General features: G+C 36.4%; 1 protein-coding gene across 1 annotated transcript in view; it reads right to left on the reverse strand.

Moving 5' to 3' along the window:
* Positions 1–7216: 7216 nt before the first annotated feature.
* Positions 7217–23133, reverse strand: part of auh (AU RNA binding protein/enoyl-CoA hydratase) — a 56356-nt gene continuing 40439 nt past the window's right edge. The window contains exons 7-10 of the mRNA XM_051685033.1: positions 18605–18792; positions 17741–17791; positions 14661–14708; positions 7217–7923 (exon numbers count right to left, since the gene is read on the reverse strand). Of these exons, the coding sequence (XP_051540993.1) occupies positions 7846–7923; positions 14661–14708; positions 17741–17791; positions 18605–18792 (365 nt within the window). The 3' untranslated portion in view covers positions 7217–7845. The remainder of the gene's footprint in view (positions 7924–14660; positions 14709–17740; positions 17792–18604; positions 18793–23133) is intronic.

Genomic DNA, 23133 nt, shown 5'->3' on the forward strand with positions numbered 1-23133 from the left:
GAAATGTTCTTGGACCATTTTTTATTTCGTCATAAAACACAGCTACTTTTCAATGGCAGTTTATGTAGAAACATGCTTTTTGCCATCGGGCGGTGCAGTTCCAGCATCTACCAGCAGGTGCTAACAGGGACCTGTTAACCAGCTAATTCCTGACCCCCCCCCCCCCCACTTATCATATCGCTTCTGAAGTTGTGGATTGCGCTATTTTTTATATAATTAAATCGGCATGAATTAACACTTTAAATCGACGGCACTAATTTTTATATTCTTTTACCGTTACAGACATTTTTTTTAGAGTGTAGAATTTACCCTTTTAAGGGATGTTAAAAGTTATTTGTGATTGCACCTCAAAGTGCAAAAAACTAAGAAAAAAATAGAATAAAAATAATATCTCTAAACAACAATAAAAGCTTTTGTAAATCTGAGTAAATTAACAGCAGACATAAGTCATACAACATCAGTGAAGATGTAAAGCTGACATGAACAAAAGCTAAACATATTTTACGGTTTGGACATATACCAGCAGCCATGCTTCTCCTGCTGTGTGTGTACATGAGATTACATCACTGGTTTAATAAATTCCCAGAATGCAGCAGCTGGGCAGAAACATCCCTCATGATCTCCCAGGGTAGCATTCCTGTTGGCTGACACAGCAGCTCTTGCAACAGTCTGGATTTTTTTTTTCCTGCTTTGCCACTAAAGATCCAATAACAAAAACAAGACTGTAAAAACACCACTCACCCTTTACCCACAACCGTAATATACTATTGTGATGGCAATTAACATGTTTTCTGAGCTGTAAATTAAGCCCTGAAGTCAAATAAGATTAATTTTAGTGATATGTGACTAGTACGATCTATTAACTGCTGTAGCACTTCCTGTAATAAGCAGTAGTGAAACGATTGCAGAGTTGCCTGGAATGGAGATATATATAGGTGTGTCTCATTTTACGGTGTCAATGAGACGGAATCATTTGTGGGTTTACATTGTAAACATTTAGACTGGGTACATCTACATCAACGTTCTTATCAGAAAATGTTTTCACCAAAGTGACATTCATCATAATTAATAATAAGCAGAAGTTAAAGGAATGTCTGTGGGAAACAGATAATTTTTGAAGAATCTTTATGCAGTACTGTTCCATACAACAACACTTCATAGTGACAAAGTCTGTCAAGCTCCAAAAAAAAAAAAAAAAAAAACACCCCATAAAAGTAGTCCCAGTCAGGTTTCAAGTTCCAAATTTAATTTGTGCAAAATTAGAAAAATCGCAAAAACAGTTTGCGAATAAAGTAGTGTTTCCATCCCATGTGTTTAAGAGAACAAAATAGTCATTTTAAGAAAAATGGCACAAAAAAGAAAAGATAATGGAAGTTGAAGCCACCATGGCTCTTTTATTAAATGTAATGAATTATTTGGGGTTTAGTAATTTGATGCGCATCCAGGCCTGGCTCGAGCTCTAATATGTGAGGTGGGCCATAGGACTCACTGAGTGGGCCAAACAGTTGGGAAGGTGGTTGGTGGGCGGTTCCCAGAGTGGGCCAACCTCATTATAGGCCCCCCTGTGGAGCCGGAACTGTGCACATAAATATTTCTATATAAATTCTATAGGAATATATTCAGTAAAGGTCTTTCCATTGTAGTTTATGCACGTCATCTTATCTAAAAAAAAAAAAAAAAAAAGTAACCACCTTAAGCAGGTGTGTACGTTTTAAACTCTGTGGATTCGCCGGCGGGTGCTATAGTACGAAAAAAGTTTACGCTTAAAAAGTCACCGTATACATAAATCAGGCATATGTGGTATCAGAGATAACCATCACTTCTTAATTTGTTACTTAAAATAATAAAATAAGGCCTTAAATCATTTGTGTCATCATGACTACAGATAATTTTTTCCACTAATACCACAGTTTAAAAGATTTTCAAAAGAATCACGAAGTAAAATATGATATTTATAAGACATCAAATACAAACATCTTTTATGCACTATAATTGCTGCTGTAAGCCCCAAATAGCTAAAAACTACCTTCGGAAGTTCTCTAAAAAATTAGCCATGGTTTACTTGTCTGTGAGCTAGCTTGTTTGAATAATCCAATGTTATATCTTAGATATCCAGAACAAAATATGCAGTGCCACAGGAATAGCATGCTAAACAAATCATCAGACATATATGTAATCGACTATTAATGATTAAATGTTATACATCATCGCAAATGGGAGGATCTCAGCTTTCTAATGAGCTTCTAGTCCACTCAGAAGCCGAGAAATTTAATGACAAAATGGGGGTGGTGCAAGAACAGAAAATTATCACCACCTACATGTCAGATCAGCATTTTGTGACGGAAGGTGATAGAGGAAAAATTATTATTTCTAGATCTTCCTACCATCTAGTGGAATAAAATAAGACAGGGAGATGGGGTGAATGGAACCAAAATTGCATGCTTAAAAACATAGGACAACAACCAATAAATAAATAAATAAATAAATTATATATATATAAATATATATTATATACACTCTTGGCCGCCAGTGTGTGTGTGTGTGTATATATATATATATATATATATATATGTGTATATATATATATATATATATATATATATATATATATATATATATATATATACACACACACACACACACACACTGGTGGCCAAAAGTTTGGAATAATGTACAGATTTTGCTGTTTCGAAAGGAAATTGGTACTTTAATTCACCAAAGTGGCATTCAACTGATCACAAAATGTGTATTTTAACTGATGTAAAAAAACAGCACCATCACTATTTGAAAAAAGTCATTTTTGATCAAATCTAGACAGGCCACATTTACAGCAGTCATCACTCCAACACCTTATCCTTGAGTAATCATGCTAAATTGCTAATTTGGTACTAGAAAATCAATTGCCATTATATCAAGCTCTGCTGAAAGCTATTTGGTTCATTAAATGAAGCTTAACATTGTCTTAGTGTTTTTTTTGTTTTGTTTTTTCAATTAATTTTCTTTGTATGTGGCAACACCTCTAAACTCACCAAGGTGTGATCTGAGACAAAATTGTTTCCAATTGAACAATCAACAGGTGAAATGAGGGACTTATATATATATATATAAAAATCTATTCTCAAATAAATCTTATGGACTGATGAAAAAATGTATAGTCCCTACCAGATGGGTTCAAAAGTCTCCAAATATCTGTAAGACCAAGATTTTTACACATCCTGTGAAGCATCAATGTTGCTCTAGGGGGCTTACTTTTGCTTCACTATGATGAAGGACTGAGTCCATCAATAAATTTATGTCTCCTCCCAATATTATATCATGAGGGGTGCCAGTGGCTTGCAACATCCCTTCAAGATCTATAAAAAAAGCCCTGATAATTAGCGTTAGGTGCGTAAATATTAGCCAAAATCAACCTTTGCCCCTGAATTTCTGCTAAAACAATAATGACTCTTCCTAATTTATCTTTAATCTGTTTGAGACATTTGAATTGTAGATGTTTACTTATCAATATAATGACTCCCCTGCTCTTACTTGAGTCAGCACTAAAGAAAACATGTCCACCCCATATCTTTCCAAAATTTTCAGCTTCCTGCGGGGGAAGATGCATTTCTTGAAGGAACATTATATAATATTTCTTACATTTAAGAAAAGAAATAACCTTCTTTTTATGGGGTGCCTCAACCCATTCACATTCCATGTGGAGAGAGACAATCCACTCATATTAACATTTGACATTGACATATTAGAAAAATTAGATTGTGTGTCAAAAATAAAATGATAAAGACCACATTCCACATTGATGCAACAATCAACCCCCAAACTTTCCCCAGAAAAAAAAACAAAAAAAACATGCGCATTAACCCTGCGCACAACAGCGCCAGCTGGCGTCCATCCCTCTAAACTCAAACAGTCCATGTACGCCTACAACAGCTCCCACGACAACTTTGCCATCAGATTGCTCAAGTCCGGTGTTTCTATACAAAAAATTGTAAAACAGAATTACACAACAGAAGATAATCTATAAAACAAAAATTCTCATGCTCAGGAATTTCAACAATTCAGACGTTGTTTTGTCGATTATGATTCTCCAAATCCTCCAGTTTTTCCCAAACGTTTTCCAAATCTCGCTTGGTCGCTACCGGGTTAGCAGCTAATTCCCTCTCTGATGACTTCAGATAATCAATCCATTTCTCGAAGTCCGACATTCACGAAGTAACCATCTCAGAGAATTTTGTCTCCATGGAAGTGATCAATCGACGTATTACAGCAAAATCCTCCAAGTCTGCAACGACCTTCGTCAGCATTGCCGACACAATTCACGCCGGATTTCTTTCAGTTTACCATCCGAATTGAGTCCGGGGCTTTCGGCCTGCCGCTGAGGGGAATCAGCTTGAGCACATAAGTGTCTTTTAATGTTAAGAATCAGAGTGTATTGAATCTCACCAGTTTATGACACACATAGTATTAAAACTAGCAAAGTGTGCAGAGCTCACCGTTCACACGTCCGCTCCTCGCATGGTGTCACATCTGTCTCCCCTTTGTGTTTGTTTTTGAGTTGCCACAGTATGCAATAGACTGGCATGTCTTAAGGTCAAAAATGGCAAAAAAGAAACAGCTTTCTCTAGAAACTCGTCAGTCATTCATTATTTTGAGAAATGAAGGCTATACAATGCTTAAAATTGCCAAAAAAACTGAAGATTTCATACAACGGTGTACACTACAGTCTTAAAAGACAAAGGACAACTGGCTCTAACAAGGACAGAAAGAGATGTGGAAGGACAGATGTACAACTAAACAAGAGGATAAGTACATCAGTCTCTAGTTTGAGAAATAGACACCTCACATGTCCTCAGCTGACAGCTTCATTGAATTCTACCTGCTAAAACCAGTTTCATGAACAACAGTAAAGAGAAGACTCAGGGGTGCAGGCGTTATGGGAACAATTGCAAAGAAAAAGCCACTTTTGAAACAGAAAAAAAAAAAAAAAAGCTGCATATTTCTAAGTTGCAGCAGAGGGAAAGATGTTCATTGAATAACAACTTCAGTTTCATTCTGTTCCTCCAACAACACTATCGCATGTCTTCAAAAGATTTGGAATATACACCGATGAGCCAAAACATTATGACCACCTGCCTAACATACTGTTGGTCCTCTGCATGCCACCAAAACAGTGCCGACCCGCTGAGGCATTAACTCTACAAAACCCCTGAAGGTGTCCTGTGGTATGTGGCACCAAGACAATAGCAGCAGATGCTTCAAGTCCTGTAAGTTGTGAGGTGGAGCCGTCGTGGATCAGAGTTGTTGGTCGAGCACATCCCACAGATGCTCAACTGATTTGAGATCTGGGGAATTTGGAGGCCAGGACAAAAACCTCATCATGTTCCTCAAACCATTCCCGAACAATGTGTGCAGTGTGGCAGGGTGCATTATCCTGCTGAAAGAGTCCACTGCCATCAGGTAATACCATTGCCACAAGTTCCTGATCTGCAACGATGCTTAGGTAGGTGGCACGTATCAAATTGACGTCCACGTGAATGGTTTCCCAGCAGAACGTTGCCCAGAGCATCACATTCCCTTCACACAGTGCATCCTGGTGCAATCACTTCCCCAGGTAAACTGCACACACATAGACGGCCGTCCACGTGATGTAAAAAAAATGGAACTCATCGGACCAGGCAATCTTCTTCCACTGCTCCAAGGTCCAGTTTAGATGCTCACGTGCCCATTGTAGGCACTTTCGACAGTGGACAGGGGTCATCATGGGCACTTTGACCGGTTTGCGGCTACGCAGCCCCTTACATAGCAGGCTGCTATGCACTGTGAGTTGACACATTCCTCCCGTAACTATCATTAAAATTTTCGGTGACTTGTGTCACAGTAGACCTTCTGTCAGTTCAGACCAGAAGGGATAGACTTCGTTGCCCTTGTGCATCAATGAGCCTTGGGCGCCCAACACCCTGTTGCCGGTTTGTGGTTTGTCCCTCCTTGGCCCACTGTTGGTAGGTACTCACCGCTGCTGACTGGGAGCACTCCAGAAGCCTTGCTGTTTCAGAGATGCTCTGACCCAGTCGTCTGGCCATAACAATTTAGCCCTTGTCAAAGTCACTCAGGTCTTTACTCCTGCATTCAACACAGTGACTATGAGAACTGATTGTTCGCTTACTATCTATTCTACCCAGACCTTTACATGTGCCCTTGTTAGGAGGTGATCAACATTATTTGCTTCACCTGTGAGTGGTCATAATGTTTTGGCTAATCAGTGTAATGCACAAGTTGAAAATCCTCCTTTTGTGTTCCATAGAAAAAGTAACAGCACAAGGGGTTTGAAACGACTTGAGGGTGAGTAAATAATCACAGAATTTTCATTTTGGGTAAAATATCCTTTAAAAGAACAGCCTGGCAAGTACATCCTTGAAATATACAGTATATTCCATTATTTTATTGTTATACGTTTCCTTTTTGAGGAATTCAGCATGACAGGAAATAAAATAAAGCTACTTTTTTTTTTTTTAAGCCAGTGATGACACGTTTACCGCTAGATATTTTACCTGTTAAGAGCAGGATGTAGCTGTATGACACGAGTAAATACAGCAGATCATTACTGGTACAAATGGGTCAGGAAGTGAGCTAATGTCCATATAAATTTTTTTATTATCTTGGTTTTATCTAAAAGTGTTGCTGAATTGCTGGGCAATTTGCATGGTACACAATAGGCGGCAATGTTTACTTGTGATTTTGCTGCATCTTGAGCTCATCTAGAGTTTTCCAGCACACTAATTAAAACTGCGTCACAAAAAATATCAAAACAGAAATCAACTTCATTAAACTTGACTCATCCCTCGTAAGTGATAGCTAATACAATATTAAGTAAAATGTCATTTATTTCCCCATAAAATGTGTTATTTCTCCATAATATAAGTTAACAATAGCTAGTATTATGTTTGCCATGTTGTTCTTTAACCACAAAATAAATGCTGTTTGATTTGTTTTGAACACTTTACTTTGATTGGTCAGTAACAAATGGCAGCTGCAAATAGATCAAATATTTTTGTTGTGCTGCCGCTAGGCAGTTGTACATGGATGACCTTGGCAAGCGGTGCTACTTTTTTTTAATGGCACCTCCATTCCGCCGCCTCTCAATGAAAATACATTTGGAACTCATGATTACGGCATAAATTGGCATTTACGTGCATTGTGCAAAAGACAGACAAAGTTTGGATAGGCTTTAAGGCTTTATTGCATACATTACAAATATTAATTTCAGCAGTTCACCTTTTTTCTTCTAAAAACTGGCCAGTGGTCATTTCTATACTCACTGAATTAGATTTTGGGAAATTATCCTTACAGCAAAAACCAGCTAGTTGTTGATTGAACTACATATACATATGCAACTATACTGTATATAATTTGCAGTGAAATCAACTGTGATGAACAATATCAGTGCTGACAGTGAAGTTACTTGAAGCGCTGTTCTTGATATATCGTCATGCTCATATATAACAACATACACTTTTATTTGTCATTTAGTGTTAGTTTGATGTGCATTTTACATTAGTTCAACTAATGTGTGAATAACCAAAGACTTGCCACATTTAACATAAATGTAAAGTTTACACTCACATCAAAAACAAAAAGAAAGAAATGGACATACCAAGTGAAAAAAACATGATTCACAAACAAATCTTTAAAGATTCACAAGTTTGAACTGAAATCCCTACAGGTTTTACCATTACCCAGGGACTCGGCAGCACTCCAACTATTTCAGGTATGCGACATACTTTGAGACTCAATGAGAGTGAAAGGCAATTCTGAAGGCAGCAGCTTGTAATTGCACTCGATAGGCAAGCATTACTCGCCCTTGTAGCGAGGAGGCCGTTTGTCTTTAAATGCTGCCAAACCTTCCAGTCTGTCTTTCGTTGGGATCACCTAGGAGATAACAAAGAGCCATATCAGTGGAACGCTGAAGCTGTGCCGTCTTTAGAGCTAAATTTAGTGGCATTCTGAGCGATCTAGGCCAATGGCCTCTCTGTTTATTAACTGCATGAAATGACTGAAACACAGACTATAACTGGGTGTTTCTTCAACTATGGCCCCTTTTTGGCCCTAAGAACCTGTATAAAATAAACTCCCTTAAAGAAACCTTCTCACATTCTCACTAGTTTTTTTGTCTACAATATCCAACAGTGGATACATTGATCACAGATATTTACAGTTTTTAATTCTTTGTTTAGATTAGCATAGCTCTAAAGGTGCATTCAGTCATTTTTTTTTGTTAATGTTGTCTTGGACTTCAGCATCATTCAAATGCAGTAGTTTTCAGTTACCAGCGCCATTGTTGAAATTCTCCATTCACAGTCAGCCATGATTAATTTAATCCAATGACAGAGTAGTATTTGGCTGGGCATGTGATCATAACATGGCAGCCCCCATGCGGGGACCCTCTCCATGTACAATTAAACAGCTTTTATAAGGTTACTAATATGACCAAGGCCGGCACGTCATATGCAAGCCAGTGATACACACCCAACTAGGGGTATGTAAGCAGGTGCCAGGAAGTATGTGAAAAAAGGGATTTTGCATTGTTTAACCAATAAAACAAAATGTATGACTTAAAATAAAAATAACAGGGAAAAATAAAGATTTTAGAGCACTTCACTTGTTGTACATATTTATACATATAAACAATAAACATGTAGGACTAGCAATACAATTATGAAAAGCTAAAGATAAAATAGTTTGTAGTAAGTTAGCCACAATGACAGTGACAACCAAAAACAACATATCAAGTATGAGATGAGCTCTGAATAATCACCAAATAAAATACGCCTTGCCTCCACAGAATTATTAATTCCTTTTCTAAGTTCTCAGGATACAGAGTTAATTGGTCTAAATCTGAAGCTTGGCGTTGACAGCGTACTGCCCGGTAACGGCTTTTCAGCTGGGCACCTTCCAGTGGCCCAAATAGGGCATTAGGTATTTGGGTATTTTATTCCCAAAGTTTAGAGTTAGTTAGAGGTAATTTTGACCCTTTAACCAAAAGGTTTTTGAGCGATGTGGACAGGTGGGCTTCATTACATTTACCAATGACTTTAATGTTATTAAAATGAATTGTATTCCAAAATTTAACTACCTACTACAGTCTCTCCCTATACATGTCCCCCTCTCTTATTTTAAGCAATTTGATAGCATAGCGAAGTCCTTCATTTGGAATGGTAAACATCCCAGATTACATTTCAATAAATTGCATAAGCCAATTGACAAAGGTGGGCTAGGCCTACCCAAGATTTTGTTTTATTATTATGCATTCGGTCTCAGACATTTGGCTCACTGGTCCCTTCCACCTGAGAGAGCCCCTCCCTGGTTTTGCATTGAACAGGAAGTTCTTGCCCCTATCTCACCATTGCAAAGCCTTTCCATCAAACTAATCGGAGAAGTTAAGTTACACCCCGTTATCGCGCATTTGCATATGGTATGGACAAAAGTGTCCAGAATGTTTAATTCAGACATTTATTTAAATTTTGTTTTGAGCATATGGCTGAACCCAAAATTATGTATTGAAAAGTCCCCCCTCTGCTGGACAGAGTGGATCATGAGGGAGATTAATACGTTCGGTGACCTATATGAGAGTGGAGTTTTGAGATCCTTTGAAAATATGGTTCAACATTTTGGGATTCCCATATCTCAATTCTTTAGATATTTACAACTGTGCCACCTGTTCTGTACTATTTTTGGGAGTACATACACCCCTCTAAAGTGGCAGATACTCTGGGAGTGGTGATTACTGCCTTTGGAAAAGGTCATGAGGCATCAGTGTATTACTCCCTGCTAATTCAGAGTCTGGGGGCACGGAGCTTCAACTTCTCAAGAGATTATTGGAGAAAGATTTAAACTTGGTATTGGAGGAGGGAGTGTGGGCTAAGACTCTAAAAAACATCAAGTCTACATCTAGAGATGCAAGGAATGCGCCTTATGCAATTTAAGATTTGAAATAGATTCTATTGGACCCCCTCTAGATTGTATAGGCTTGGTCTTAAAGACATGCCCATCTGCTGGCGATGCCAATCAGAAGATGGGACACAACCCATGTTTTTTGGTGGTGTGTTAAGCTCCAAGAATTTTGGTTGAGGGTTCAGAGTTTTATGTATGACGTATTGGGAACTCGAATTACATTTTGCCCCAGATTCTGTATTTTAGGCGATGGAGCGATCATTAATATGGGGATAAATACAGTAGGGGGGATATACAATCTGATTCTGTGTGTTTATGTTCTGTTTCTTCAATCCTGTTTTGTGAATCAATAAAATGTTAATACAAAAAAAAGATAGTGAAGAAATGCTGACTTGCCACAGCACCTAAAACACACTTTCCCATATATATTCATGCACATTTTAACCTAACATCTTCATGGTGAAAAAAAAAAGTTCTTGGACAAGTTATTAGTCATCTACTGAGCTATAGAGTGCTTATTTTTAAGTGCTTTCTCTTAAAAAAAAACAATCATTGCAGTGGTTCTATGGATGTTTTAGAGTTACAATGTTTATAATTTTCACACTGGAAGGGGCCCATTTTCATGCGTTTCGCCTAGGGTCCCACAAACCCAGGGGCTGACTTGAGTCTTCATGTCATGTGAGTAATCATGATTTTTCATATACATTTCATAATTTCTATTAATTTCTTCAGGAGTAAAATTAGTGGACCTTTAAAATTTAATAATGAAAGTATTGTACAGGGCTAAAACAATAAAAGGATTTCCGAGGTGATAAGAGAAATCTTTTAAAAATCCAGTTTAAAACACATGTGCTTAGTTTGTAGAAATGTAAACTTTGTGTCCATGTTGGTTTAACACATTTCTGAAAAAAATAAAAATAAATAAAAAATAATTTTCTAACAAAATAAATAAGTAAATAATAATGATGACTTTAATGTCATGTGATGTACCATTTTGAATACATGAGTGTACAGAACTTAATTATTAATATCAAAAACGTTTTCCAACATTTTTTATGGTAAAAAATATGGCACTACTTTCTATGAAGCCCATATTTGTAATGCATTCATAGTCTCATAATATGCTGTAAATTCTCAAAAATAATTAAACCATAATACTTACAGTTATAGCTTATAATATAATGCATTATAACAAGACCAACAGCCAATTTTATTTGCAGAAGTTATTATGTATTAGATCTATTTATATTTTATACAGTTGAAGTAAGAAGTTTCCATACACTTAGGTTGAAGTAATTAAAACTAATTTTTTTAAACACTCCACAGATTTAATATTAGTAAACTATAATTTTGGCAAGTTGTATAGGACATCTACTTTGTGCATGACACGAATAATTTTTCCAGCAATTGTTTACAGACAGATGAATTCACTTTTAATTGACTATATCACAATTTCAGTGGCTCAGAAATTTACATACACTAAGTTAACTGTGCCTTTAAGCAGCTTGGAAAATTACACAAAATGATGTCAAGCCTTTAGACAATTAGCCAATAAGCTTCTGATAGGAGGTGTATCTGTGGATGTATTTTAAGGTCTACCTTCAAACTCAGTGCCTCTTTGCTTGACATCATGGGAAAATCTAAAGAAATCAGCCAAAACCTCAGAAAAAAAAATGTGGACCTCCACAAATCTGGTTCATCCTTGGAAGCAATTTCCAAATGCCTGAAGGTACCACGTTCATCTGTACAAACAATAGTACGTAAGTATAAACACCATGGGACCACGCAGCTATCATACCACTCAGGAAGGAGACGCATTCTGTCTCCTAGAGATGAATGTAGTTTGGTGCGAAGAGTGCAAATCAATCCCAGAACAACAGCAAAGGACCTTGTGAAGATGCTGGAGGAAACAGGTAGACAAGTATCTATATCAACAGTAAAACGAGTCCTATATCAACATAACCTGAAAGGCTGCACAACAAAGAAGAAGCCACTGCTCCAAAACTGCCATAAAAAAGCCAGACTACAGTTTGCAAGTACACATGGGGACAAAGATCTTACTTTTTGGAGAAATGTCCTCCGGTCAAATGAAACAAAAATTTAACTGTTTGGCCATAATTACCATTGTTATGTTTGGAGGGAAAAGGGTGAGGCTTGCAAGCCAAAGAACCCCATCCCAACCGTGAAGCATGGGGGTGGCAAAATCATGTTGTGGGGGTGCTCTGCTGCAGGAGGGACTGTTGCACCTCAAAAAATAGATGGCATTATGAGAAAGGAATATTATGTGGATATATTGAAGCAACATCTCAAGACATCAGCCAGGAAGTTAAAGCTCGGTCGCAAATGGGTCTTTCAAATGGACAATGACCCCAAGCATACCTCCAAAGTTGTGGCAAAATGGCTTAAGGACAACAAAGTCAAGGTACTGGAGTGGCCATCACTAAGCCCTGACCTCAATGCGATAGAACATTTGTGGGCAGAACTGAAAAAGCATGTGCGAGCAAGGAGGCCTACAAACCTGTCTCCGTTACACCAGTTCTGTCTGGAGGAATGGGCCAAAATTTCAGCAACTTATTTTGAGAAGCTTGTGGAAGGCTGCCCAAAACGTTTGACCCAAGTTAAACAAATTAAAGGCAATGCTACCAAATACTAACAAAGTGTATGTAAACTTTTGACCCACTGGGAATGTGATGAAAGAAATAAAAGCTGAAATATATAATTCTCTCAACAATTATTCTGACATTTCACATTCTAAAAATAAAGTAGTGATCCTAAATGACCTAAGATAGGGAATGTTTTCTACGATTAAAAACTGAGCTTAAACGTATTCAGCTAAGGTGTATGTAAACTTCTGACTTCAACTGTATATGTTAGGTATGTATTAATAAAGTGACAAAAGCAATGTCTATTTATTAACATCCATAAGATATTTTTCCATGGTTGTAATATATTACAAGACACTTGTATTAACCTTGTTACTTTACAAGTGTTTTTCTCAAAATTACATTGTGAATGTGTGTTCCTTTGTATTCTGTGCAAATAACAAAATGCCTTTATAATGCATTAGAAATATGGGCTTCATAGAAAAATATATTTTACAACTATCAAGAATATTTTTTATGGTTACTCCATTCGACCTGAACAAATATTTGACCTGTTTATTTGGTCACATGACAACAAAATGTCAACCATGTTGGTTACACCACATGACTTTGGAGTACAAAGGTTTTTCAAATATTAATAATTTAAAACAAATTTGTTTCACTAATATTTTTTTAATAATAAAAAATTATTATGCACTACTCATGCCAACATTTCTTTTTTTAAGAATTTCAGCTTTTAACAAGACTTTGTTTTTGTTTTTATTACAGTTTACACCACATTACATTTTTTACTTAAAAAAATCTCAAAATTACTTGAAACTCAGTAATAGGGCTGCAACTAACCATTATTTTGATAATTGACTTAACGATTATTAGAACGATTATTCGACTATTCGGGTGATTATTGCAACGATTAATCATTAGCTCTTAACCGATTATTCAGCTTGAGCCTCGACTTAAAAGGTTGTATTAAACGTGCTTAATAACAATAAAGAGGACAAAATCATCTTTTAAATAGCTTAATGTTGCTTTTCACGTAAATGCATCTTGTTTTTAAGATTTTTAGATATTTTAAAATATTAAAATATGTTAAATATTATATTCAACATTCTCCAATTACAATTGTTTCTTCTGCAGTTTAGCTCCTAAAGTAAATGTGCGTAAAGTGTTTTAGATATTTATACTGGAAAACAAACCAAAAAACACAAATCAAAAACCTTCTTTTTTGCATTGCATAATGGGCTAATACTACACTCTCTCAACTTTTTGTTAACTTCGATCCATCTTAAAAAAAAAAAAAAAACTCTCTTTTTAATAGATCTGCATATTGCCGTTTTTCTTTACGATAAGATACACACCGTGACACATACAGTATATTATGATTCACTACGTCGCCAGCCATCTTATAATCTAGTTGCAGCAAGCAGGAACGAGGGATGAGCGTCTCTGCACGAGAGGGTTTATCAGCTGGGAGAAGTTTGAAACTCTCTCTCACTGTTTTCCATGCGACTCATCTAAGCGGCTCTGACCAAACAGAGAAATGCCAGTTTTGGAGTTTGAGCTTATTTATACAACCACTTCCTACCTTCCGCCAGGTAAGGTTCCGCTTTATTTCACATCAGGACGACACTGCTCCTGTATTTACTTATTTTGTATTATAATTCCCTCATACTTTGTGATCTACATCACCTTTGCATCTGGACTGTGAGCTGTTTTCTTCCTCTCTTCAGTCAAGCACGAGTGGCAGTGCTGCTCTCGTGTCATCATAAGTGTTTCAAATGAAATCGTTGCATTAAATGAGATCAAATGACGAAATTTTTGTAGACAATTTCTTTTGTCGACGAAGTAACAAAAATAAATGGTAAAAAAGTCTTAGTAAAAAGTTTCCAACACACGTGACCTTCATATAGCAACAACGACAACTAAAATAAAGTTGAAATCTGTTGGGACCCCATGGGATAAAAAGTGCCAATGGTGAAGAAACACCCAGTTAAATGGAATTTCACTTCATAGTACCTAAAAGTATTGTAGAACAATATTTTGAGTACTTCATTGAACAAAATACTATTTTGAGTCAATAAATGGATTTATGAAATTATTGTGTAAGCATACCTGTGCATAACATGCCTCTTCGATAGCTAATCCTGTTGTTAAATCCACCTGGAACATATAAACAAGCTGGTTATTTAAGTGTGTATATGAAAACTGATGACGCAAAGCTAGCATTACATAATGTTGTTTATATGAACCATAATTATTATATACTGTAAAACCAGTCTGAATGAATTTTGCGCAACCACTCAAACAACAATTTCTTTTCTCCTTGTGGATGTAGAAGCACACTTTCAAAGATGCAAGAACAACACAGACCTACTTTTGTAGGTTACCTTAGCATTTCACTGAAACAGAAATATCTTGACTCTCTGCTAGAAAATAACCTCATTTTCAAGTAAATGTCCTTTGGCATCAAAAGCTCAATAGAGTTCTTTCTCCCACGTTTCAAATACAGCACCCTTCTAAAGAAGGTCAGACGCAAACGAGCTATTTTGCTTCTTAATGAAGGACTTATAGAAGGAATTGAAAGTTCTATCTTATTTTCTACTTTGTTAAAGGGTTAGTTTACCCAGAAATGAAAATTCTTCCATTATTTACTCACCCTCATGTTGTACTAAACCCATGTGACTTTCTTTCATGGGACACAAAAGAACACATTTTAAATAATGTACTGGTCGCTCTTTTCAATGCATCTATCATGAATGGGGACGGGAGCTAAATTACAGGGTTGAGGTTTATTAGTGAGGGTGAGTAAATTCTAAAAAAGTTGAAGAGGTCTCTGCTCTATTAGCTTAAATGATAAATAAGACAACACTTTTCAGGAAGTGTACTTTACAGATGATGTCCTGAGGCCTAAGGGATGTGCAGTGTTGACAGGTTGGCCACTAGGGTCAAGGTGATCTGCTTGGCATCTTAGATGACAGTTGCACATGACTGCACATACCCACACTTTCACTGATAAGATTATAGTTTAGCTGTTATCCATGGAGAGAAAGTGGATGTGGGAAAATCATCTGCATGTGTATTATTACTGCATTGGTTACTATAGGTCACAGGCTGGGCGATATGGCTACAAACAATTCTCTCTCAAGTATCTTGATATTTATGTACCATTTACTATGAAATGTCCCAAAAGTGATTTTTTTAAATATTTTATTTAATGAGATGAACCATCATTTAATCTAAACAGCCAGTTTATTATAAGATCATAATACTGAATAATTATTATGATTTTGAGGATTAGATTTGTTTTATACAAAATGTATTTATTAATATATTAATGTTGTATTTACTTCACCTTCATCTGGAGCTTTTATTTTGACACTGAAGTTTTCAAGTGTGAATTTGAGAGTTTACAATGTTCCACATATGGTGAAACACTTAAATCTCCTCCTCTTGTACTGTGCTGCGTCTGTAGATTTGTATAATAACTTAAAGCTGTTACTAATGTTTGGAATTGTTGAAGCTTGGACATGAGCTTCTCTGAGAGTGCTGAAAACATCATTAGCCCCTGCGTGTCACCAGTTTATTCTGAAGTGCACACAGACTAACAAATACATTTTCCTTGATATTTTGACATAAAAGGTCTTTCTATTATAAAAACATACAGTAAATTTCAGAACTCAAAACTTAATCCCAAATGCAATAAAAGCATTTATTGAAACCAAGCTGCAAAAACACCTTGCTTGTGAACCAGTCATAATACGATTCAAGCTTTGCAAAGCAACTACTATTGCAGGATGGGACAGTTAAAAACAGTAAGTAAACCGTTTCATTCATGAATATTTCGAATGTCATAACTGTAAGCCAATCATAACAGTGGGCATTTACGTTGAAGTTTTAAGGAGGCGTTTAGGCCAAAACCAAGTGTTTCAGACAGAGGGCCAGAGACGGGTGGAAAATGATCATATATTACTAAATTATGACTGTTTTGGTGCAAAAAAACAAACAAAAAAACCTTAACATAATCAGTGGACCTCAGGAAAGATAATAAAACTATTTACAAAAAAGAACATTTCATGACCCCTTTAAAAGGGAAGAGAAAATGCTCCACAAATCTTTTGTTGTTGACAAAAAAGGCTGCATGTCCAATCAAACTCTAATATATTTTAATGCAAATTCATCTGATAGAAGCTAGCCAAATTAGATAAAGGCCCACATGGACAGGTTGTGTGACATGCCCTCATCCTCGAAAAACAACAAAACTCCACAAGGTACAAAAATGCGACCCAGTCTACTTTAAATACAGGTTTACTAGTTGTAATGAGGATAAACATGGTTTGTGCCGAGCACAGTGTGTTTTGTGTGGTGAATTACTGACTGCCGACAGTTTGAAACCAACTAAATTACATTTTTATGCGTTAACAAAAATTGTCAAAGATATGGTCAATTTCATTTCATTTTGATTTCATGCGTCAATTTGCTTGAGAACTGTAAAGTTCGGAAAACTAACTATATTACTTCATAGAATAATTGTTTAGAGTAAATATTTTATAAATAAATATACTCAAGAGTTAGGTAATTGCTTCTGAAATGTAATCTGGTACTGATAACAAATTACATGACAAATTGTAATCAGTAGCAGGTTCTTTTAGATTACATCTTTAGGTAATTTGATTACTTTTGGATAACGTGATGCATGTTTTGCTAAAAATCTATTCATTCATTTTATATGTATTAAGTACTCATTAACATTGCTTTCATTAAACATTAGTAATCAGTAAATTACACACTAGTTATTGCCATTGGCTGATTGGTTATGTAATCAAAAAAGTAATCCATAAAGGTAGCTGTGAAATAATTAAACATGTTTTCAAATGTAATGTAGTCTAATTACTACAAGTACTTGATTTTTGTAGTCTGATAAAATAATCAAGATTACATGCAATCTGTTACTACCTAATACTAAATATAACTAGTTAATAAACATGGACTTCTTAATATCACTGTTGCTGCCATTTTGAAACTCCTCTTATCCATGGTAATATGGCATGAATGACAGCTAACTGTTTTAGTACATTATAGATTCAGCTAATGTCTTAGAAGACACTGAATCTGGATACCCAGAATCTTTTTTTTAAACCAAAAAAAAAAAAAAAGATTAAAAAATAAAAGGGTAAAATGTGCAGAAATCTTACCTCTATACCCTGGTTGATTGCCAGCTTTGCCATTCTGATTGCAATCGGTCCCTGAGAGAGAGAGAGAAAGAGAGCACACTTCATCAGAACAGTGAACACTTTAAATCCTAACTACAGTATTATAATCAATCATATTATAACCAAATCATTCGAAAAAGCAGAGAACATTATTGATGAAAACTATTTTTCAAACGGTCATTGTTTGACAGTAACATGTTATCTGTTAATCAATGTATGTTTCCAGGTGAATGTCACAAAACCTGTTATAAACAGTCATATTTCACTCGAAAGAAACAGAAAATGTTTGTATTGTGACATTTTCATGATAATTAAGCACATAAGCTACTTATGTGTGGTGTGGCTTAATGGTTAAAGATTGTGTCTCTTAGATTTTAGGTTTAAACTCCAGGAAGAGCGAATCATGAACCATCACCATTGTGCACTTCAGCAAGTCATTTAAAGGAAAAGTTCACCCAAAAATGATCACTCAACATTACGCCGTCTCAACTTGCATGACTTTTTTCTTATGCAGAACACGAACGCAGATATTTTGATGGAGATATGACGTGAATGTTTCCATACAATGCAAGTCAAATGGGAACAACACTTCCAAGCTTTTGGACCCCATTGACTTGCATTGTATGGATATATTCAATCATATCTCCATCAAAATATGTTCCGCAAAACAAAGATCATACGAGTTCAAGACGGCATATGGGTGAGTAAAGGATGAGAGATTGATCATTTTTGGGTGAACCATTCCTTAAAGTTACTTCAGGGGGATTGTTCCGGTAAAAAGTGAACTTCACATCACTTTGGATAAGGAATTGTGTGCTAAGTGAACTAGTGTGACTGTATTCATACCTGAGGGTTGAATTCCCGTGCCAGATCCAGCGCTCGTAAGTATGCAGCATCTCCGCTCTGATTCTGCTCTACAGCATGATTCACGAGACCAAAACTCTTTGCTTCTATGCCGTCCAGCACCCGTGCCGCAAATATCAGCTCTTTCGCGACAGACACTCCGACAGTTCGTGGCAGGCGCTGAGTTCCCCCTACAGACGAAGAGACAAAAACATTTACCGGGTAGATCATTCAAAGGCCATCATAAAAATATCAGTCCAAAATTCAAAGGAAATAAATAAGATATTTTATTTTGCCTAAAGAAAATAAAGCCTAACTAATCAAACTGGTTCTAACATGTATCACCAACGTGCCAAAATTGTCATTAAACAGTCAATGTTTGATATACATCGAAGTTACAATAATGAAGAAAACACAACCTGTTAGGGGGCCTGGGTAGCTCAGTGAGTAAAGACGCTGACTACCACCCCTGGAGTCGCAAGTTATTTGTGTGCTTGAGCGCATTACCGCAGAGACATAGCGCATGTGGAGGCTTCATGCTATCCTCCGCGGCATCCACGTACAACTACCACGTGCCCCACCGAGAGCAAATCACATTATAGCGACCACAAGGAGGTTACCCTATGTGCCTCTACCCTCCCTAGCAACCGGGACAATTTGGTTGCTTATGAGACCTGGCTGGAGTCAATCAGCACACCCTGGATTCGAACTTGCGACTCCAGGGGTGGTAGTCAGCGTCTTTACTCACTGAGCTACCCAGGCCCCCTAACTGCCCTTTATTAATATGTCTTGAAACTGACTAACACAACCAATTACTTTCCAAAGAGCATTAATTTATTTAAAATTACATTGAGATTTTCATTACCTACACTAAACACTGAGCTACGAATGCTCAGATCAGCAGGAAGTTAAGGTTACGATCAACAGGTACAGAAATGGACATAATTATGGCCACTACAACACAGTTCAACTGAGATGTGGAAAATTGTCCAAATCACTGTGCTCAATTTAAAGAGGAAGAAAGAGAAATTACCAATGGGAAAATAAAGGCACAATGCGAGTGTGTGTGTGCACGTTTGTGAATCTCAAGCCGTGCCTGCTTACGGGACACAGTCATGCTTTTAAACAATACGCTTATTTTTTCAACAGCAGGAAATGACCTTCTAGTACAGTATGCAAAACATTTTATTGGTTTTGCAAGAGTAAGCATGTCATGCAATAATAAATCATAATAATAAAGATTTTAAAATACATTCTCCAATCCCAGTTTAATGTTATGTCAGGATGATCAAGATGCTCAAACAAACAAGAGTAATGTTTTGATAGTGCTACAGAGTTTACACTTTGAAGAAAACTGTCTAAAAATCAACAGGAAATGAAAAATGATCCTTTTTTTTTAATTCATGTTCCATTGTGAACGATTAATCAGTGCATACTCAGGGGTTTTCCTGGGTTTGGGCTTTTCCTTTTCCAATTTGGGGCTGTGCTTTAAGTGAAAATGTTTGTTTCCTACAGGCTCTAAATGATTTAAGTAATCTCTTGTAATAGTCTTGTTAAACCAGGCCAGCTTGAGTCCTAATATCAAACATCATTAGAAGAGAACATTTATTACACAGGAGGAAACCTATTCACAATGTGTCCATAGTTCTTGAAGGTCCAGACTTTAAAGCCCTTTATTCCACATTGTACTTGCCATCATGCTTATCATAGTCCTTACATTGTTTAACAGTGATATTTGTAATGCCATAACCACAAGTAAGATCATGGACGGATCCTCATTTACTGTGATTATGTGAATATAGCTAGTCTTTCAAAAAAATTAACTATAATATTTGTTATGAAAAAAATAATTATAATAGCCTTAACACATTTAGAAACTGACACAGTCGTAGATTGAAGTGACAGATTCCTCTTGAGAGATTATTTAAAATGCAACTTTAAGATTTATGTTATAGTTTATCGTGATACATTTTAGTATAGGTGGTGATGTTGCTGTATGGCACAGTGTTGATTAGAATGTCAGGGCTGTCTAGACATTTGAGATGCTTTTCATAGCGCATTGAAGTACCAAATTCTCAGTACAATTGAAATGGGCCACATTAAGTTTTCTGGTCTTCAACACCAGTGTTGGGTGTAACATGATAACAAATTAATTAGTTACTGTAATCCAATTACTTTTTTAGTAAAAAAAAAAAAAGAAGCATAACAAATTACATTTAAAATTCTTGTATTCAGTTACTGGCTTCTGTGTGTGTTGCTGTGTCAGCTAATGAGCATGCGCTCTAACAAACCACCATGGCATAGAGGACACGTATCGAGGCGACGACAGATGAGTGAGCTGTGTTACTATGGATGCAGCGGAGTGTAGTTGTTTATTCAAATGGAAAATGAAAGTGAAGCTTTTCAAGTTTTCATGCGCTCACAATCAATCTCATCGAGCTCTGTGCCACCGACAAATCCTCCTTAAATATCCGCGCTCTTCCCCATCTCTCCCTTGTGTGTCTCTCTGCAGCTGCCGCGGGAGGAGAGGGGATCGGCTTCGGTGTATTTGGAAAACAGCGCTTGTTCCTGTCTGACAGAGGGATGAATCGCTCACAAGGTGGAAACATTTGCAGAACAGTGTCTTGAAAAAGATGCTGCTAAGCAAACGGTTTATGTTCTGTATGTACTGTACAAAATAAAACACAAACACAATGCTATAGTGTTACAAATGTGCAAGTGATAAAGGATACCAAATTTGTCTGAGCACAAGCAGGGAGATAATCCACTCCCTGTAAAGTTGTGTAAACACATGCATGTATTTGCACACCGAAAAGAAACAACAAGCATTCAAATACACAATGGTTTTACTATCAAAGCAGTCTGCAGATGAGTTTTCAGAAATGTTTCAGTTCATTAGTATTCTTTTTCTGTCTTTCACACCAACACAAACACAGGTAAACAAGCATACTGTACACACACACACACACACCTGAAGATACTACTACAGCATATTTGAGATAAGAAAGTTAAGTTGCTGTCTTTGTCAAATTGCTGTAATTTGGTTAATATTTCAGTCAATATTAAAATACTAAAAGAGCTAATAGTCACATTTGTTTTTGTTTGTTTTTTCTGCAGGTTTGATTGGTTTTAGAAAGTAACTTCAAAGTAAAGTAATTAGTAATCTAATTACTTCCAGATGAAGTAATTAGTAAAGTAATCTGATTACAATTTCCCCCAAAAGTAATTAGTAATCAGTGGTGGATTACTTTTTTGAAAGTAACTTACCCAAAACTGGATGTACGATATATCGGTGGCCAATATTTCATTGGCTGATAACCGGGAACATCAAAATATTATCACGCAGATAATGCAATTACCGCTGATATTTTCGCAGATAATTTGTTAGATTATTTGCTTGCAGCTGAGAATCTCTGGCTAACAGCGGCTTCTTTCCTTTAGGCAGGGACTTGGGCAGACCCAAGCGACAGTGTGCGTGTGCACGCAATGTGTCTGTGTGAGTGAGAGCCAAGCTCATGTTGCTCTGTAAGGATTATTTCAACATCTTTGCACCAAGTTGTTCTGGGTTTAATTCAGGATCAACTGGGAATTTGGGGACAAAAGTATGCATGTCACTTGGGGCAATCATTTTTGCTTATAACTTTATTAAACAAACAGAATGTGGGAAATAGCACATTGTTACTTACAGCACAGCACTGCGATTAAAAGAAGCCCATACACAACCCAACACTGTACAGTGGTCTTGAAATAATCCTCAGAGCAATGCGAGAGGGCTAAAAACATTAGTTTGTGAGTAAAATGAATGTGCTTGTTGTATTTAACTAGTTTTTTTTGTTTTTTTTTTTTAGACTTTTCTCACATTACGACTCATGACTACACGATCTGTATTTAGTTTTTACCTATTCCTATTATGATTGTGACTACCCGCCGGCTAGTCTAAGATATTCAATGAAACAACGAGGGTGGTGCTTGAACTGAGAATTAGACTGAATGTCTATGGACGAGCCCATCTGTGAGGGCTAAAATGCGTTAGAGCACCACCTACATTTCAGATCTGTATATTTTGATGGAACGTGATAGAGAAAAAAAAAATAAAAAATTCTAGTGCTTGCTGCCATCTAGTGGAATAAAGTGAGACTTTTCCAAGTGAGGTAGAGTGAACAGAACCATAATTACAACAAAAAGGCCAACAGAAACAATTATTATTATTTTTTTGATTTTATCATAAGACTATAAACACATACAATATTACTTATGCATAATTAGAGTCTTTTTAGTTTATTTGGGGGGGTCTCTGAAAAATGAGACCAATTTTTTTTGTAATTAGTCCACAGTACTGTATATGTGAATGGTGAACTTTTATATGAGTGTAAAAAAACTGCAGGCGGCAGCCCAAAATGCACTAGAGTATAAGGGGTTAAGAGGTAATTTCTTCATATTTAACTTGAAATCATAATAAAATAGGGATATGTGTGTAAAAAAAAAAAAAAAAAAAATAAATTACATGGAAAAATAATGTTTCAAATACTTAA

The sequence above is a fragment of the Myxocyprinus asiaticus genome, chromosome 43 (assembly GCF_019703515.2).
Source record: "Myxocyprinus asiaticus isolate MX2 ecotype Aquarium Trade chromosome 43, UBuf_Myxa_2, whole genome shotgun sequence".
In the NCBI taxonomy this organism is placed as follows: Eukaryota; Metazoa; Chordata; class Actinopteri; order Cypriniformes; family Catostomidae; genus Myxocyprinus; species Myxocyprinus asiaticus.